At 37.8% G+C, this 13,072-nt stretch overlaps 3 protein-coding genes across 4 annotated transcripts; 2 read left to right on the top strand and 1 right to left on the bottom strand.

The window, feature by feature from the left end:
* Nucleotides 1-5,737: 5,737 nt before the first annotated feature.
* Nucleotides 5,738-9,097, top strand: LOC124313993 (probable leucine--tRNA ligase, mitochondrial). Of its 2 annotated transcripts, XM_046778926.1 has the most exons (10): nt 5,738-5,920; nt 5,987-6,199; nt 6,267-7,176; nt 7,242-7,395; nt 7,473-7,639; nt 7,709-7,882; nt 7,963-8,145; nt 8,208-8,446; nt 8,509-8,667; nt 8,741-9,097. In XM_046778926.1, exons 1-10 carry the CDS (start codon nt 5,783-5,785, stop codon nt 9,044-9,046), a joined length of 2,643 nt encoding a protein of 880 aa, XP_046634882.1. In that variant the 5' UTR covers nt 5,738-5,782; the 3' UTR covers nt 9,047-9,097. The 2 variants fall into 2 exon arrangements, with proteins under 2 accessions (XP_046634882.1, XP_046634883.1); XM_046778927.1 differs by lacking the exon at nt 5,738-5,920 and having other exon boundaries at nt 6,125-6,203.
* A 63-nt stretch (nt 9,098-9,160) lies between these two features.
* On the bottom strand, nt 9,161-10,222 carry LOC124314269 (gamma-glutamylcyclotransferase-like). The gene is made up of 3 exons (XM_046779430.1): nt 9,898-10,222; nt 9,709-9,842; nt 9,161-9,650 (listed from the first exon to the last, which is right to left on the bottom strand). Exons 1-3 carry the CDS (start codon nt 10,006-10,008, stop codon nt 9,380-9,382), a joined length of 516 nt encoding a protein of 171 aa, XP_046635386.1. The 5' UTR covers nt 10,009-10,222; the 3' UTR covers nt 9,161-9,379.
* Nucleotides 10,223-10,394: 172 nt separating this feature from the next.
* On the top strand, nt 10,395-12,873 carry LOC124314053 (separase-like). The gene is made up of 6 exons (XM_046779048.1): nt 10,395-10,626; nt 10,708-11,273; nt 11,353-11,712; nt 11,780-12,117; nt 12,191-12,358; nt 12,420-12,873. Exons 1-6 carry the CDS (start codon nt 10,521-10,523, stop codon nt 12,715-12,717), a joined length of 1,836 nt encoding a protein of 611 aa, XP_046635004.1. The 5' UTR covers nt 10,395-10,520; the 3' UTR covers nt 12,718-12,873.
* Nucleotides 12,874-13,072: the final 199 nt, after the last annotated feature.

Genomic DNA, 13,072 nt, shown 5'->3' with positions numbered 1-13,072 from the left:
TACATAGGCCGTATACAGGATAACATTCATCTGGTAATACGAGATTATGTTCTTTCATTTCTTCCTTTATTTTATTTTTTCCCCAACATGAGCCGAATAAATTATAAGGAACTTTTTTTTTACTTCTTCTTAGAACTTTTTTTTCATTAATTCTTTTATGCCTTTGGAATCTTTTATTCTCTCTCCCTGTCTCCATTATGTAATCGGATTTGTATAGGCTCGTTCGGGCGGAGAGCCGAAACCAGCAATTAAATCCCATGTGATGACGTGATGTCTTTGAGATTTTCCAATTGTTATTTTTCCAAGGTCCGGTCCAGTGGCTGGACTGCGGTTACACAAAACGGCCTGTTTTCTTTTTCTTGTTTTCATTTCTTTCTCTCCTTTTTTTTCGATTTCTTCTTTTGTTTCACGTCAAATGAAAACATCAGGAGCCCAATGGCAATCGGCTGGAATAGAATAGAAAAAAAAAAAAGAATTGAAAAATTTTCTCAAATGAAAACACGAACGTACAAGTAGATATGCCGACGTGGTTTCAAATTGCATTTCATTTTCTTTAAATCCTGAATTTTTCAAAAATTACCACATACAACTGGGAAGAAAGAAAGAAAACAAAACCAAAAAAAGAATGAGTTTTCTCCGAATTCACCTTTGAGGGATGTCTGTTGTAACAACAACCCGACGAATATTTAATAATAAGGTCGTCCGTTCGTCTTTTTTTTTAAATGTGATTGACGTCAAAGGCAAGGCCGTCGTCCAGCTCGGACGTTTATTTTTCTCTCGCTAGTTGTTGTATAATAATATCAACAATGCGTTAACAATTGCACGAATTTCAATGCGTAATGGAAAAGGATTGAAAGCCCCCAACACGTCAAGTGCTACAGACACACACTCATCTGTGCTGCCGGTCCGTCACAGGTTCAACTGGTGCAGGTAGGTTATAACAGGTCTATTATCAAATCTTTATATTATACTGGTAGTAGTTTGACCGTGTGTCATATTCAGTTTTGTTCTTGTTTTGGGGTTCGAAATTTCCCTCTCCGTTTGGGGTGAACTGTGTCGGCCGTCGTCGTCTAAATCGACCGCGGGGCAAATTGTCAGAGTCCGGTCAGGACACGACACCTGGCCGGCGCGCGACCGGTTTTCTCTTCCTTTTTCTTTTATATTATGCACTCACACACACACACATAACCTTACATATTATTATGATACCAGCAGCAGCCCAGTGAACCCTCCTCCATTTCTCTTTTCCTCATCAGTTGTCCAGCCAAAATGATAGCCAGAAAAAAAACAAAAGAAAAAAGGAATAATCAGAAAAGAAAAGGTCCTTATAACAACATAAGACCACACATTGATGATTGTAAAATCAAAAGAAATTAAAAGCGGGTAATAAAAAAAAAGACTGTCGCCAGGCCCATCATCTATATACCATTTGCCTGTATAGTGCATATCGTGAAGCAGCCTTATATGTATAATAGTGTACAGGATCTAACGGCTGTAATGCGCCATCGTCTGGAATTCAGGTTGGAAAGAGAAAGAGAAAGAAGAGAGAGAGAAATCAAGCGCAGCCGTAAATCGACCCTCTCGTTCTACCCAGATGAGTAATGGAGGCGATGGCTGAGGGATGACAGGTGTATCGCCATGGTCTAGACCAGCACAAGTCTTACAGGGTCTTCCAGCAGGTCCTTTCTTTCTTATTTCTTTCATTTTTTCTTTTTTTTTGTCTTCCCCCGACTGCTGCCGTTGCCGTGAAATATTCACAAACATTTGGATATTCCACGGAATTTTATTTATTTATTTATTTTTTTTTTTTTTTCTTTATTTTTTTATGGAGGACATCAGCGCGGATAAACGCGGCCACTTTCTCCGAGGGCCGTTAGAATTTTCAAACGTTTGGCGCCAATACAGACATCACGGCGTCTTTGATATTTGATTCAGTGGAATTGAATTATAAAAAAAGAAAAAAAAAAGAGTTGGCAATTGATGAAGACTTTTATGGAATGCCTTGACATTTTCAAAGAGCCTTATAGTGGCGGATTGAGCCCCTATGCTGGTCATATATAGTGTATGTGTCTCATGATGGCCGATGACATTACCACTATATCCCGGCTCTCGTACATATAAAATATTAACAACAGTACGCCTCTATATGTAAACATCACAAGAAGAAAGACAGAAATAATCCAAACACACAGATGATCTAGTCAGCCAGCCTTTGTGTCTTTGTGTTCCCCATTAATGGTAGAAAAACCTTGAGCTGGACAGTTGCAACACACAAAAACTGGTTGTATTGAATTAGACAAACATATCATTCGACCACTGTATTGTTGTCATGTAAAGTCGGTCCGCTAAGTGTTTCATCTGCTCCGCCGGATGGTTCTTAGTTCTTAGACACCTGTCCCGGACGAAATGTTATGCGCAGCGCTACATTTTCTCTTGTGAAACCTTAAATGGCCTATCTTTTAAATATTCAGGTAAAAAGAAAACCGAATCTCCAATTTCACGTATATAGACCAATCAAAATGTGATAGGTTTATACATTCAAGAAATATGACAATAATAATTTAAAAAAGAAAAAAGGAAAAAAGGAAACTGGAACTGTCAACCGACGACAACAACAACAACCGACCACCGCAAAATGAAGTGGTTTCTCAGATGGATGATCACACACCTGTGGATTACCTTGCTACGCATCCATAAATATGCGTCGTATCTGTACATGGAATTCGGACCAATTTGTTAGTGCCGAAAAGGGACACATTCCGCACCAGTTGGAATTCTACTTTTCAGACGTTGTACAGTTCAAACCACAGGGAGAAGAGGAAGAAGAAGAAGAAATTTCCGTATCTTTTAACATCTTTTTATTTCGACCTGTTGAATTTTTATTTTGTTTTTGGTCAAGAAGCGAAAGTCGCCGGCGCTTGGCACGGGCCCCCTGATTGGAGATGGGAGGTGGCGCTGCTGCACGGCACCTGACAGCCTGCGATTTATTGATAGGTCATTATGCAAAAAGGTAAATATGCGCCGGGTGACCTCGACACATGCACGTCACGTCGCTTCTTTTTTTTTTTTCTTTTCCTGGTATTAACAACAAAATAAATAAATAAATAAATAAAAGCCAGAGCGAACGGCATGGAAAATTTCCCCTTCACAAGGACGGAGAGCGTATTATATTCCGAACGAAAAAGAACGAAAAAGAACGAAAACAACTTTTTTTCGTTCATCCGGCAACAACATTTTTGACGGTTGAAAAATAAAATAAAAAGAAGAACTTGTTTTCTCTCGACTTTCGACAGGTGAAATGCGATGCATCAGAGTATTTGGAAGCGTCAAATAAGGGACACACACGCTCGTTTCCCATCTATCCTCTTATGATCTTGGATGTAGTGTGTGTGTGTGTGCTGCGTATGTATATAGTGCCAAAGGTGTGTTGCACACAGTGTGTCTCTTATGGGTGTTTGTTGGAGCCGTGATGGCTGTTTTTGTGTTTTTTTGGGGGTACGTCGTATGCACACTCAAGGTAGGTCACCTACTTATTTGCCGTTTCAAAGTTTGGAGATCGATTCTTTTATGTACATTCTCGTGCAGATTTATTTAAAAACTTGGCCAATTTATTGATTTATGTCCTTCGTGGTGGATTTGCTGTCATTTTTGTGTCATGGCAGCTGTGGCAAAGTTATTTGGGCTGGGTAGCCTATTTGACTATTTAGACGAGTTGGAATTTTGGGAAATTTGATCAACGTATTTATTGGTTAAGACATGATTGGTGGATACTGCTGATCTCGTTGGAGGATTCACCAAAATGTGGTTTTCGTCGTCAATTTAACTACTTTATAGTGTGTCGTTTTACTCGTGTATGTTGATAATCACAGGTTATACATTGTTGTAGGCTAAACGGAAATATAACCGGCAAAAGAAATTTGATAATCTCGGGGAAAATATCACGTTGTCTTGGTAAATTGGAATTTTTTTTTTTCATTCTGAAATTGAATAGATTTTGGCGTGTTAAGCTCTGTGGGAGTGTGGAAATGGGCCGACACACTACTCAAGCTGCTGTTGACGAATGAATTCATCATAAATACGAGATTATAAAAAGAAATGACTAGATCCAGCGTCCTTTCAAATAAGACAACACCAATAACAGCAACAACAAGAAAAATAAAAGGTTCAAACAGAATCAAAGCCGGCAGTAGGTAACTTGATCGTATAAAAGACGTATAAGCTGTCACGAACCAGCGCGAATCAATTTGAATTTCAAAATCTCTCTCTCTCTCTCTCTCAGACACACACAAACACACCTGTCGTGCTCGTCAGGATTTTGAGATTTCAAACGCGAGAGAGACTTGTCGGCGCATATAAATCATGGAACAGCCGGTTGTAATGATGGCGTTTATTAACCACTTTCAGCTTATCATCCATATTATATATACCTGTGCGTATGTATGCATATAGTAAAATGAAAAGAGGAGGTAGGAAGGAGGAGGAGGTGGTATGTACAATAAGGAAAAAATAATAAAACTAAAGCCGATCATTTTCTCCTAGCTGTATATAGCGTATAGTGCCTGCTGCCCAGCCCAGGTGATGTGGCTGGCTTCTCCGGCGGTGATTACGTGTACGCACACGTTGGTTGGCTAAATCCTTATCAGATAATACGGGTCAGCTGTTTCGGTCCGTCCGGCGAGGAGAGATTTTCACCTCTTTTCGAAAAACAAACAAAAAACAAACAAACAATTTGGAAATTTTTTTTTATAATATTCCCCCAAGAGAGAAAATAAAAAATAGACACACCGTTAATGAATAACGCCGAAAATGAAGAAAAAGCGTCCGCGTGTTGATACTTGACCTGCCGAGGTGGAAAAAAATATCCAAAGGCTATTAACACGCGCATATACAAGCGCTCGGACAAGGGAAAAGGGAAAAAAGGAGGATAATGACTGGGGGAGTCGTGTAATGAAAAGAATCTCATAACCAACTGACCGTTTATCGGTACGTAATAGTTGAAATTACACATCTTCCCGCCATTGCAGCACTCACGAAAACACGGAGCGGTACCCGCGGTGCACACGCTCTCCATGCAAATTCCCCCCCCCCCCCCCGAATTAAAAAAAAGTAAAATAAATAAAAATCCACCTGCAACAACGGGCTAGGAGCGGCGATATGGCCCAGAGCTTTGCACGCGCTGTTTGCTTGCATTTATTTAGATTTACATGCGCATTTCTTTAACTTCCGCGAGTGCGTCTGCACAGTGTTGGCCATTGTTCGTGTTTTACAACAACCCAGAGCTACAGCTAAAGAAGATTTTATTTTTATTTTATTTTTAAATAGTAAGCAGAATACTACGCGTTATGCCTTTTCCGTAAAACGAGTTATTCCTGGCACGAATGTCATCACGCCTTTATTGGCTTCCATTACTGGCTTGTTCGATGAATTTTGTATAATCAATTCCATAACGACGGATGATTAATAGGTCCACGTTTATCTTTGTATATATCTTCATCTTTGTTTAGCAATTCAAATTGCTCTTTATGGATAATGCATTCGGATAATTGCCATCGGCTGCTGTTTGAAATTTCACGATTTTTTGGGGTTGGTTTTTCAATTTTGCGCCATTCGTTTTCAGAACGGTTGGCTGTAGTCGTGGAAAAATTATGTGCACCGAATCGAGAGGTTTTAATAATTCGGTTTGGTCGTAAGTCAAAACTACAATTTTATCGTGCATGTCGATCGGGATTCGTGAATACGCGCCATGGTGCCTGCCTTGATTTCTTTGCATTAGGAACACCGCATGATCACCGGTTACTACAAACACACATGTTGTTGTTTGATTCTCCGTACCACTTTAGAAATGAATTATGTTTTATTCTATCGAGGTTTTACGAATGCAATAATCAAAAGGCATTACTACCAGCAGACAAAAAAATGGGTAAGTTTCACTCTATTTGTTCAAAAAACAAAAGGACATCAATTGTAATTGAGAACTTCAATCCAGGAACCATTGACAGCCAAAATGAAACTCCAGATTGAAGATTACTGGAGAGATAAAATCAACAGAAACAGTGGATCTACAGCATTACCGTCCCAAAACAAATGTTACATATTGTCTATGTTTCCTTATCCATCAGGAAAACTCCACATGGGCCATGTAAGAGTTTACACGATCAGTGACTCTTTGGCAAGATTTTACAGGATGCAAGGGAAAGAAGTAGGTAAATTTAGTTTTAAAACTTCTTGCTTGTCTGCTAATTTTAACACTTTTGTTGTTGATGCAGGTCATCCACCCTATGGGTTGGGATGCTTTTGGCTTACCAGCTGAAAATGCTGCAATTTCTCAGAATTTGTCTTCAGATGAGTGGACAAAATCCAACATAGAGTACATGAAGAAACAGCTGATAAAGTTGGGAATCAGTTTTGACTGGCAACGGGAGGTAGCAACATGCTCTCCTGAGTATTACAGGTGGACTCAATTCATATTCCTGAAGCTTTACGAAAAAGGCTTTCTGTATCAAAAAGAAGCCCTAGTCAATTGGGATCCTGTGGATCAAACAGTTCTGGCTGAAGAGCAAGTTGACGCTAATGGATGTTCATGGCGATCGGGTGCCAAAGTGCAAAAACTACCATTGAAACAATGGTTTATTAAAACGACTAGACTCTCGGAATCACTGACGGATGGATTAGAAGAAATGACGGAAGAAGACTGGGGAGACATTATTAAACTGCAACGACACTGGATCGGTGAATGCGATGGCTATAACTTTGATTTACCTGTGAAGGAAGTGAATCACACAACGTTGACCGTCTGGACGAGAAATCCGGAATCGTTGAAAACGGCACAGTTTGTGGCTTTGAAATCGGGTCATATTTTGGATAAACCGGAACATCAAATTCCTCATTCGAGCAAACTGAAAATCAGCGTTGTGAATCCACTCAACGGTCTCTTACTGCCTGTTGTGATTTCGAATGATTTGGACTATCCAGAAGGAGCTGACAGTTTACTCGGCGATCCCCTGGTGGATCCAAAACTAGCTGCAATTACAGCCGAATTAAATCTCAAAATGCAATCTAAAGACGACCAAAGAACTGGAGAACAGATATGTCAAAAAGCTCTCTCCGAAAATTGGGGTGGTTATAAAGCGAGTTCCAAACTTCGTGATTGGCTGGTGTCTCGGCAACGGTACTGGGGTAAAATTATCTTTTCTGTAATTTTTATAAAAAATGGCTTGTAATCAATACTTGTTCTTTTGCAGGTACTCCTATACCAATGATTCACTGTGATAAATGCGGCACGCAACCTGTTCCAACCGATCAACTACCCGTGTTGTTACCACCTTCCAATGAAAGGTTTAAAGGACATGCTGCTCTAACTCAAAACGAAGAATTCCTAAACGTTTGTTGCCCAAAGTGAGGACTCTATCCATTATTTAAATAACATATCCGTTTTTTCTTTTCAATATTAATCCGTATTTAATTATCTATAGATGTGGAGGAGAAGCTAAGCGGGAAACGGACACGATGGATACGTTTGTTGATTCGACCTGGTATTTTCTACGTTATTTGGACCCTAAAAATTTGGAAGTACCTTTTGATCCTGAGTGTGCAAGAGCAGCCATGCCTGTTGACATTTATATAGGAGGCAAAGAGCATGGTGTGTTTTTATTTTTATCACTTAATCTAAAGAAATAATACCTACTTATTTATTGTTCATCACCCATAGCCGTGTTGCATCTTTACTTTGCGAGATTCATATCACACTTTCTTCATCTCATTGGATGGTTACCGGAACGCGAACCTTTTAAACGATTACTCGTGCAGGGTATGGTGATGGGACGGAGTTACAGAGTCAAAGGAACGGGAAGATACTTGAGGCCGGAAGAAATCGATTTTAGTGGTAGTATTTTATTAATTTCCAAACAAATTTTGATTAGTATTATTTATATTTTCGCTTTGCTTTTTATTTTTTTTATAAAGGAGGGAAGCCCGTTGAAATGTCGATGAAAAGTCCGTTGGTAGTTAGTTGGGAGAAAATGAGCAAATCGAAATTTAACGGAGTTGAGCCTGAATCTGTGTGGAACGAGCATGGGATTGATACCACCCGTCTTCTCATCTTAGCTGACGTCAGTCCACGAACATCGAGACATTGGTCCAAAGATAGTAAAGACCAAAGATAGTATATCTTGTTAGTAGTGCAAATAACAATGAACGGTCGATTTCAGCCTTCCCCGGAATCTTGAGATGGCAGGATCGCATGTGGGCAACTATGAAAGTATGGATTGATCATCAGCGTCAAGAAGGAAACCCATCAACACCTGCGAAAGAGACTTTAGATAAACAAGAGACCATCTGGTTCGATGCTCGCAATTTTTATTTAAAGGGTGTGACATTTGGTATCCATCACAGTCAACACATTTCGGTCGCCATTTCCAAAATGCAAGGATTGACTACCGCTCTGAAGGTTTGTCCTACCTTGTAGTACGATCGATATTGAATAATTTCAAATGCTTTCTTCACTTTTAGAAAGTTCCTAAAGGATTCGACCTGAAATATAGTCGACAATTTGAGAGAGCACTTGGAGTGCAAATCGTAATGTTAGCCCCCTTGGCACCTCACTTTGCTTCAGAAATGTGGAGCGCTTTCGTTGACAATGCCGCCAAACTCTCTGATGACTTTGATTGGGTAAATGTTACTTTTTAATAGAATAGCTTGAATTGATATATATCTTTAGTCAATGATTACATTTTTATTGAAGGATAAACCGGTTCTAGAACAAAATTGGCCACAAGTAGATATGGACTACAACCTTGAGCTAAACTGTGTCGTCAACAACCAACCAGCTTGCACCATAAAAATTCCTCGTTGCGAACTTGACATGTTTAATGTGTCGATGGCACTAGAACTTCTCAAGCAAGACGAATTATACATCAAGTACAATGGAACCCAACAAATCTTAAAAACCAAATTTGATCATTACCCAGGACTTGATGCCACTTTACATGTAATTACTGAACCAAGAAAGAAAAAACATATAGAAACTGAAGTTGTAGCAAACAAATAGTATTGAACATGAAAGTTAAAGCATAAATAATAAAAGTGAATGTTTGCATTACAAGTTGATTATTAATTAATAATTACGAAATTAAACAACTAAAAATAAACACGTTATAGGTTAGTTAGGTTAATTATTTGTGTATTCAACACAAATTTTGCACATTCACCAATTAATTTAATCTACAATATACTAATTTTTAATTCCATGTTTGATGTTAAAAAGATTTGCACTTTTTGTTTTCGAGCTATGCTGTTGTACAATTATGCACTGAAGGTAAAAAATTCATGCAGTCCGTGCATTACGATTCGTGCAATTCATGGATTAATCTATTAAAGCAGATTAATTTTTTTGCAATAAATCCATTTTCACTTGCACTTCACCATTATAGCCATTGTCTTCAATATTTTCCAAGTTGTTTTTTATGTAATCTTCAGGAACACCATTTTCTTTAGCTCCCTTAATCATAATATTCTTATAAACCACAGATGGTCTTCTGTCTACTTCCCATTCACAAATTTGTTGGTAGCAACGGCAGTTTAAAGTTTCTCCATTAACTGTAGTGACCTTTACAGTTAAAGGTTTGTATATTCCTTGATGAACACCTTCTTGACTTTTAAAATATACAATCAATTGAAATTCCAACATAAAAATGTGATATAAAATCTTACTCATCTAATGATGTGATAGTATCATTATTTTTAATCCAGACAACACCCCACAAATGACAGCCATGGGTTTCTACAATTGTAGCAACTGCTCCCATCCACCGAAGACTTCTGTAGTTAAATTCTAGCCGAAAATCCTGAGAAGAAGAATTTAAAATAACTCTAATTAATTGAATGATGAACATACATTACATCTAATCTGGCAGCAGCATACGGCTTAGCATTAGGGTCATTTATTTGGATTCTTTCTTTCAACATGTTACTCCCGTAAGAGAAGTAAAAATAAGTAGAGTTATTTTCCATTGTAACAATACTCGTCAGGATAAAGCTCTGTAGTTCTAGTTTAAATAACAATATGAAATTGAAACACTTGTTTATGAACTTGAAACAATAACACTGCTGAAAACAGAATTTTAAAAGTCCTAAGCTGACAAGAATAAAGAAGCTCTTTGACAACAAACTTTCTAAGTTTCTATGTCAATTACAACAGTTCAAAATATTCAAAACAAATCAATCAAACTTCTGAAATGGCAACGCTGATACACGACAGTTAAAAATGCGAATTAATAAAAAAAAAGATCGTTAGTTAAAAGTCCATAACTAAAAAAATTTTATTGTTTTTTATCTCATTTTTGAAAATATTTATATGTTATTTGTAATTAATGTGGCTGTGATGGCAACCGAATTGCCGTTTGACTTCCTCTAGGCTCTAGCAGAAGAAATTAACTAACATTCAAAATTTCAAATCAATTCATCAATTGCTGCGAGTGCGAGATCGTGACGGATTTTTGCAATCAAGGTCCAAAAAACTAAAGATGAGTGCAAGTACAGTTTACTTGAGAAATCTGTTAGAGTCTAAAAACATCTTGGATAGAGCATTACTTATGAATCAATCCTTTCCATGTTCTCCATTTCACTCTGGTAACCGATTAATGATTTATGGTAACAAATTGACATTCTGTACTTATGCTGTTATTATGCTTTTATTATCTTCCTTTATAGAGCTCCAGAAGCAGAAAGCAGAGAAGCTTTTGAAAGATAATGAATTTCATAATGGATTTGCACATCTTGTTGATTCTCACTGTGTATCTCTTCGACATGCTGCTGTTAATGCTCATAGAGATAAATTGGCAAAGAAAAAGATTTCTAAGAGCAACACAGTAGCCCTAGAAGGGAATGAAGACTCAAAAGCCATTCACCAGCTTGATCAATCCTTCCAATTTACAAAAGCTAATTTCCCCAAATTTCTTTACAGTCTTCCTCCTGAATGGACTATTATTCACATATCAGAAATTTGGCAAGGTTATGAAAGTTTAAAGATGCAAGGATTTGGTCCACCTCCTATTGCCTACAGTTTGCCCAAACTGATAATTGCACGCTTTCATGGAGATCATACTGGATCCCTGTTGACAAAGTTTATAGATCAACCAGCAGGTGGTTTATCTGGGGAAAGTTTACTTGCTGAATTGCACTCAATATTGGAGGGAAACCGCACTGTAAATAAAGACTTTCGTGGAAATCGTGATATGTATTGGAAATTGAAACAAGAACATCACGATCAATTGAAGGTACGGTAATTATTTAAAAATATTTTAGAACAACATTTTCTGTATTTATATTAAATTACAATTTTTCTCTATTTTTCAGGTTTTGGTTAATTCTCTTGAGAATTGGTGGCTAGGATTTTGGAAGTGTTTGTTAATAGGAGAACTCAGTGACCCGACCGATAAAAAGTTGCTCAACCACACAACATCATCTGTAGTAGATTTATTGAAAAAAATGAAAAGAATCCTCACTTCAGATGAAGAAGCCTGGATTAGGTTGTTGATATCATGTTTTTGTTACCTGAATCACCAGCAACTTGTTCGTGGTTTATTAAAAATACTTAATACCACAGTAAGAAGTCCAATAATGCAAGAGGTTCTCAGTTTATTTAAAAACGTGCAGCCAGATCTCGAAAAATTTAAAACTGCAAAGCGCAATCCAGTCATCCTCGTTCTAGATAAGGTTGGTCAATTAATACATGTATGTTTTTTCTTTTGTTCAAACACCTTTTTTCACATTTTCGTACAAGGTGATCCAGCAACTACCTTGGGAAAGCATCGCCATGTTAAGCACGACACCAGTTTCACGGATACCATCCCTCCATTTTCTTAATTCGCTTACATGGAAACACTCTTTCGACCGACCGAATCCCTCCCCTACGACAGAGTTGAAATTACGATCCAACGGTATTGAAGTCAACCCTAAACTGGCCTATTACATAATCAACCCTGGACAAGATCTTCCCGGAGTTCAGCTACGACTTCAGCCTATTTTAGAGAAAATATGGGGAAAACAATGTGGTTTAAGCGGAGCTGTTCCCGTTGAACAAGAGATCAAGCAATCTTTAATGGAACGAGATATATTCTTGTATATTATTATTAATTTTATTCTTATTGTTATTTTTATTTGTTTTTTTTTTAATAACGTCTTTTGTCTACAGATATTGTGGTCATGGGTCAGGCTCAAAATATTTTCCAATGGATAATTTAGTCAAACTGGATTGTCGGGCGGCACCTATTCTAATGGGTTGTTCTAGCGGTCAACTTGCTGTGAGTGGAAGAATAGCCGATCCTACTGGAGCCCCCATTTACTATCTTTTGGCTGGAAGGTGATCCATATCTACGAATTGCAAATCATAAAGACGTAATTAATAGTTTATTGTTTTACAGCCCTGGAATGGTCGGCATGTTATGGGAAGTAACGGATGTCGATTGCGATCGTTTTACCATTCGATTACTTGATCTACTTTTGGGTGCCCGAAAACGAAAGGTGCTTGAAAAGCTAAATCAGACGCCACCTAATGAAAGAAGCGTCAACACGGATCTACCTTCTCCTCCGAAACAGTTGGAACCCGAAATGCTTCGTGCTGTGGCCCAGTCCCGCCCAGTCACTAAAAACTTTTTAACTGGAGCGGCTGCAGTAGTATATGGTCTACCAATTCGAACTCTCAATTTCGATGATTCTTAGAATCACATCCTGAACGGTAACAGTTTGCCCCCTCTTCTTCGATGAATTTTTCTTTTATTCTTTCCAATAATATCTACGAATCAAAACCCCAACTAAGGATTACCTATTGAATGTTCTGTATATTTTTGTTTTATAATAAAATTTGAATAGTTCAAGGTTAAACTTTTCCGGACAATGAATTTTCAGTACCGTGATGGCACGCTTATTCAAAGTCTATTTTTTTTAAATCATAACTAAAAAATTTTTTTAAATTATTATTTAAATATTTTTTCTATTTTTAATTAATTCCAAATCATTTTATCATATAGCTTGGGTTTATTTACTGATTACTAAATCCTAGTCATCTGGAAATCTG

Source organism: Daphnia pulicaria, chromosome 10, assembly GCF_021234035.1.
Source record: "Daphnia pulicaria isolate SC F1-1A chromosome 10, SC_F0-13Bv2, whole genome shotgun sequence".
Lineage (NCBI taxonomy): Eukaryota > Metazoa > Arthropoda > Branchiopoda > Diplostraca > Daphniidae > Daphnia > Daphnia pulicaria.
Note: the sequence above shows the minus strand (reverse complement) of the source record. Positions and strands in the feature narration are given on the sequence as shown.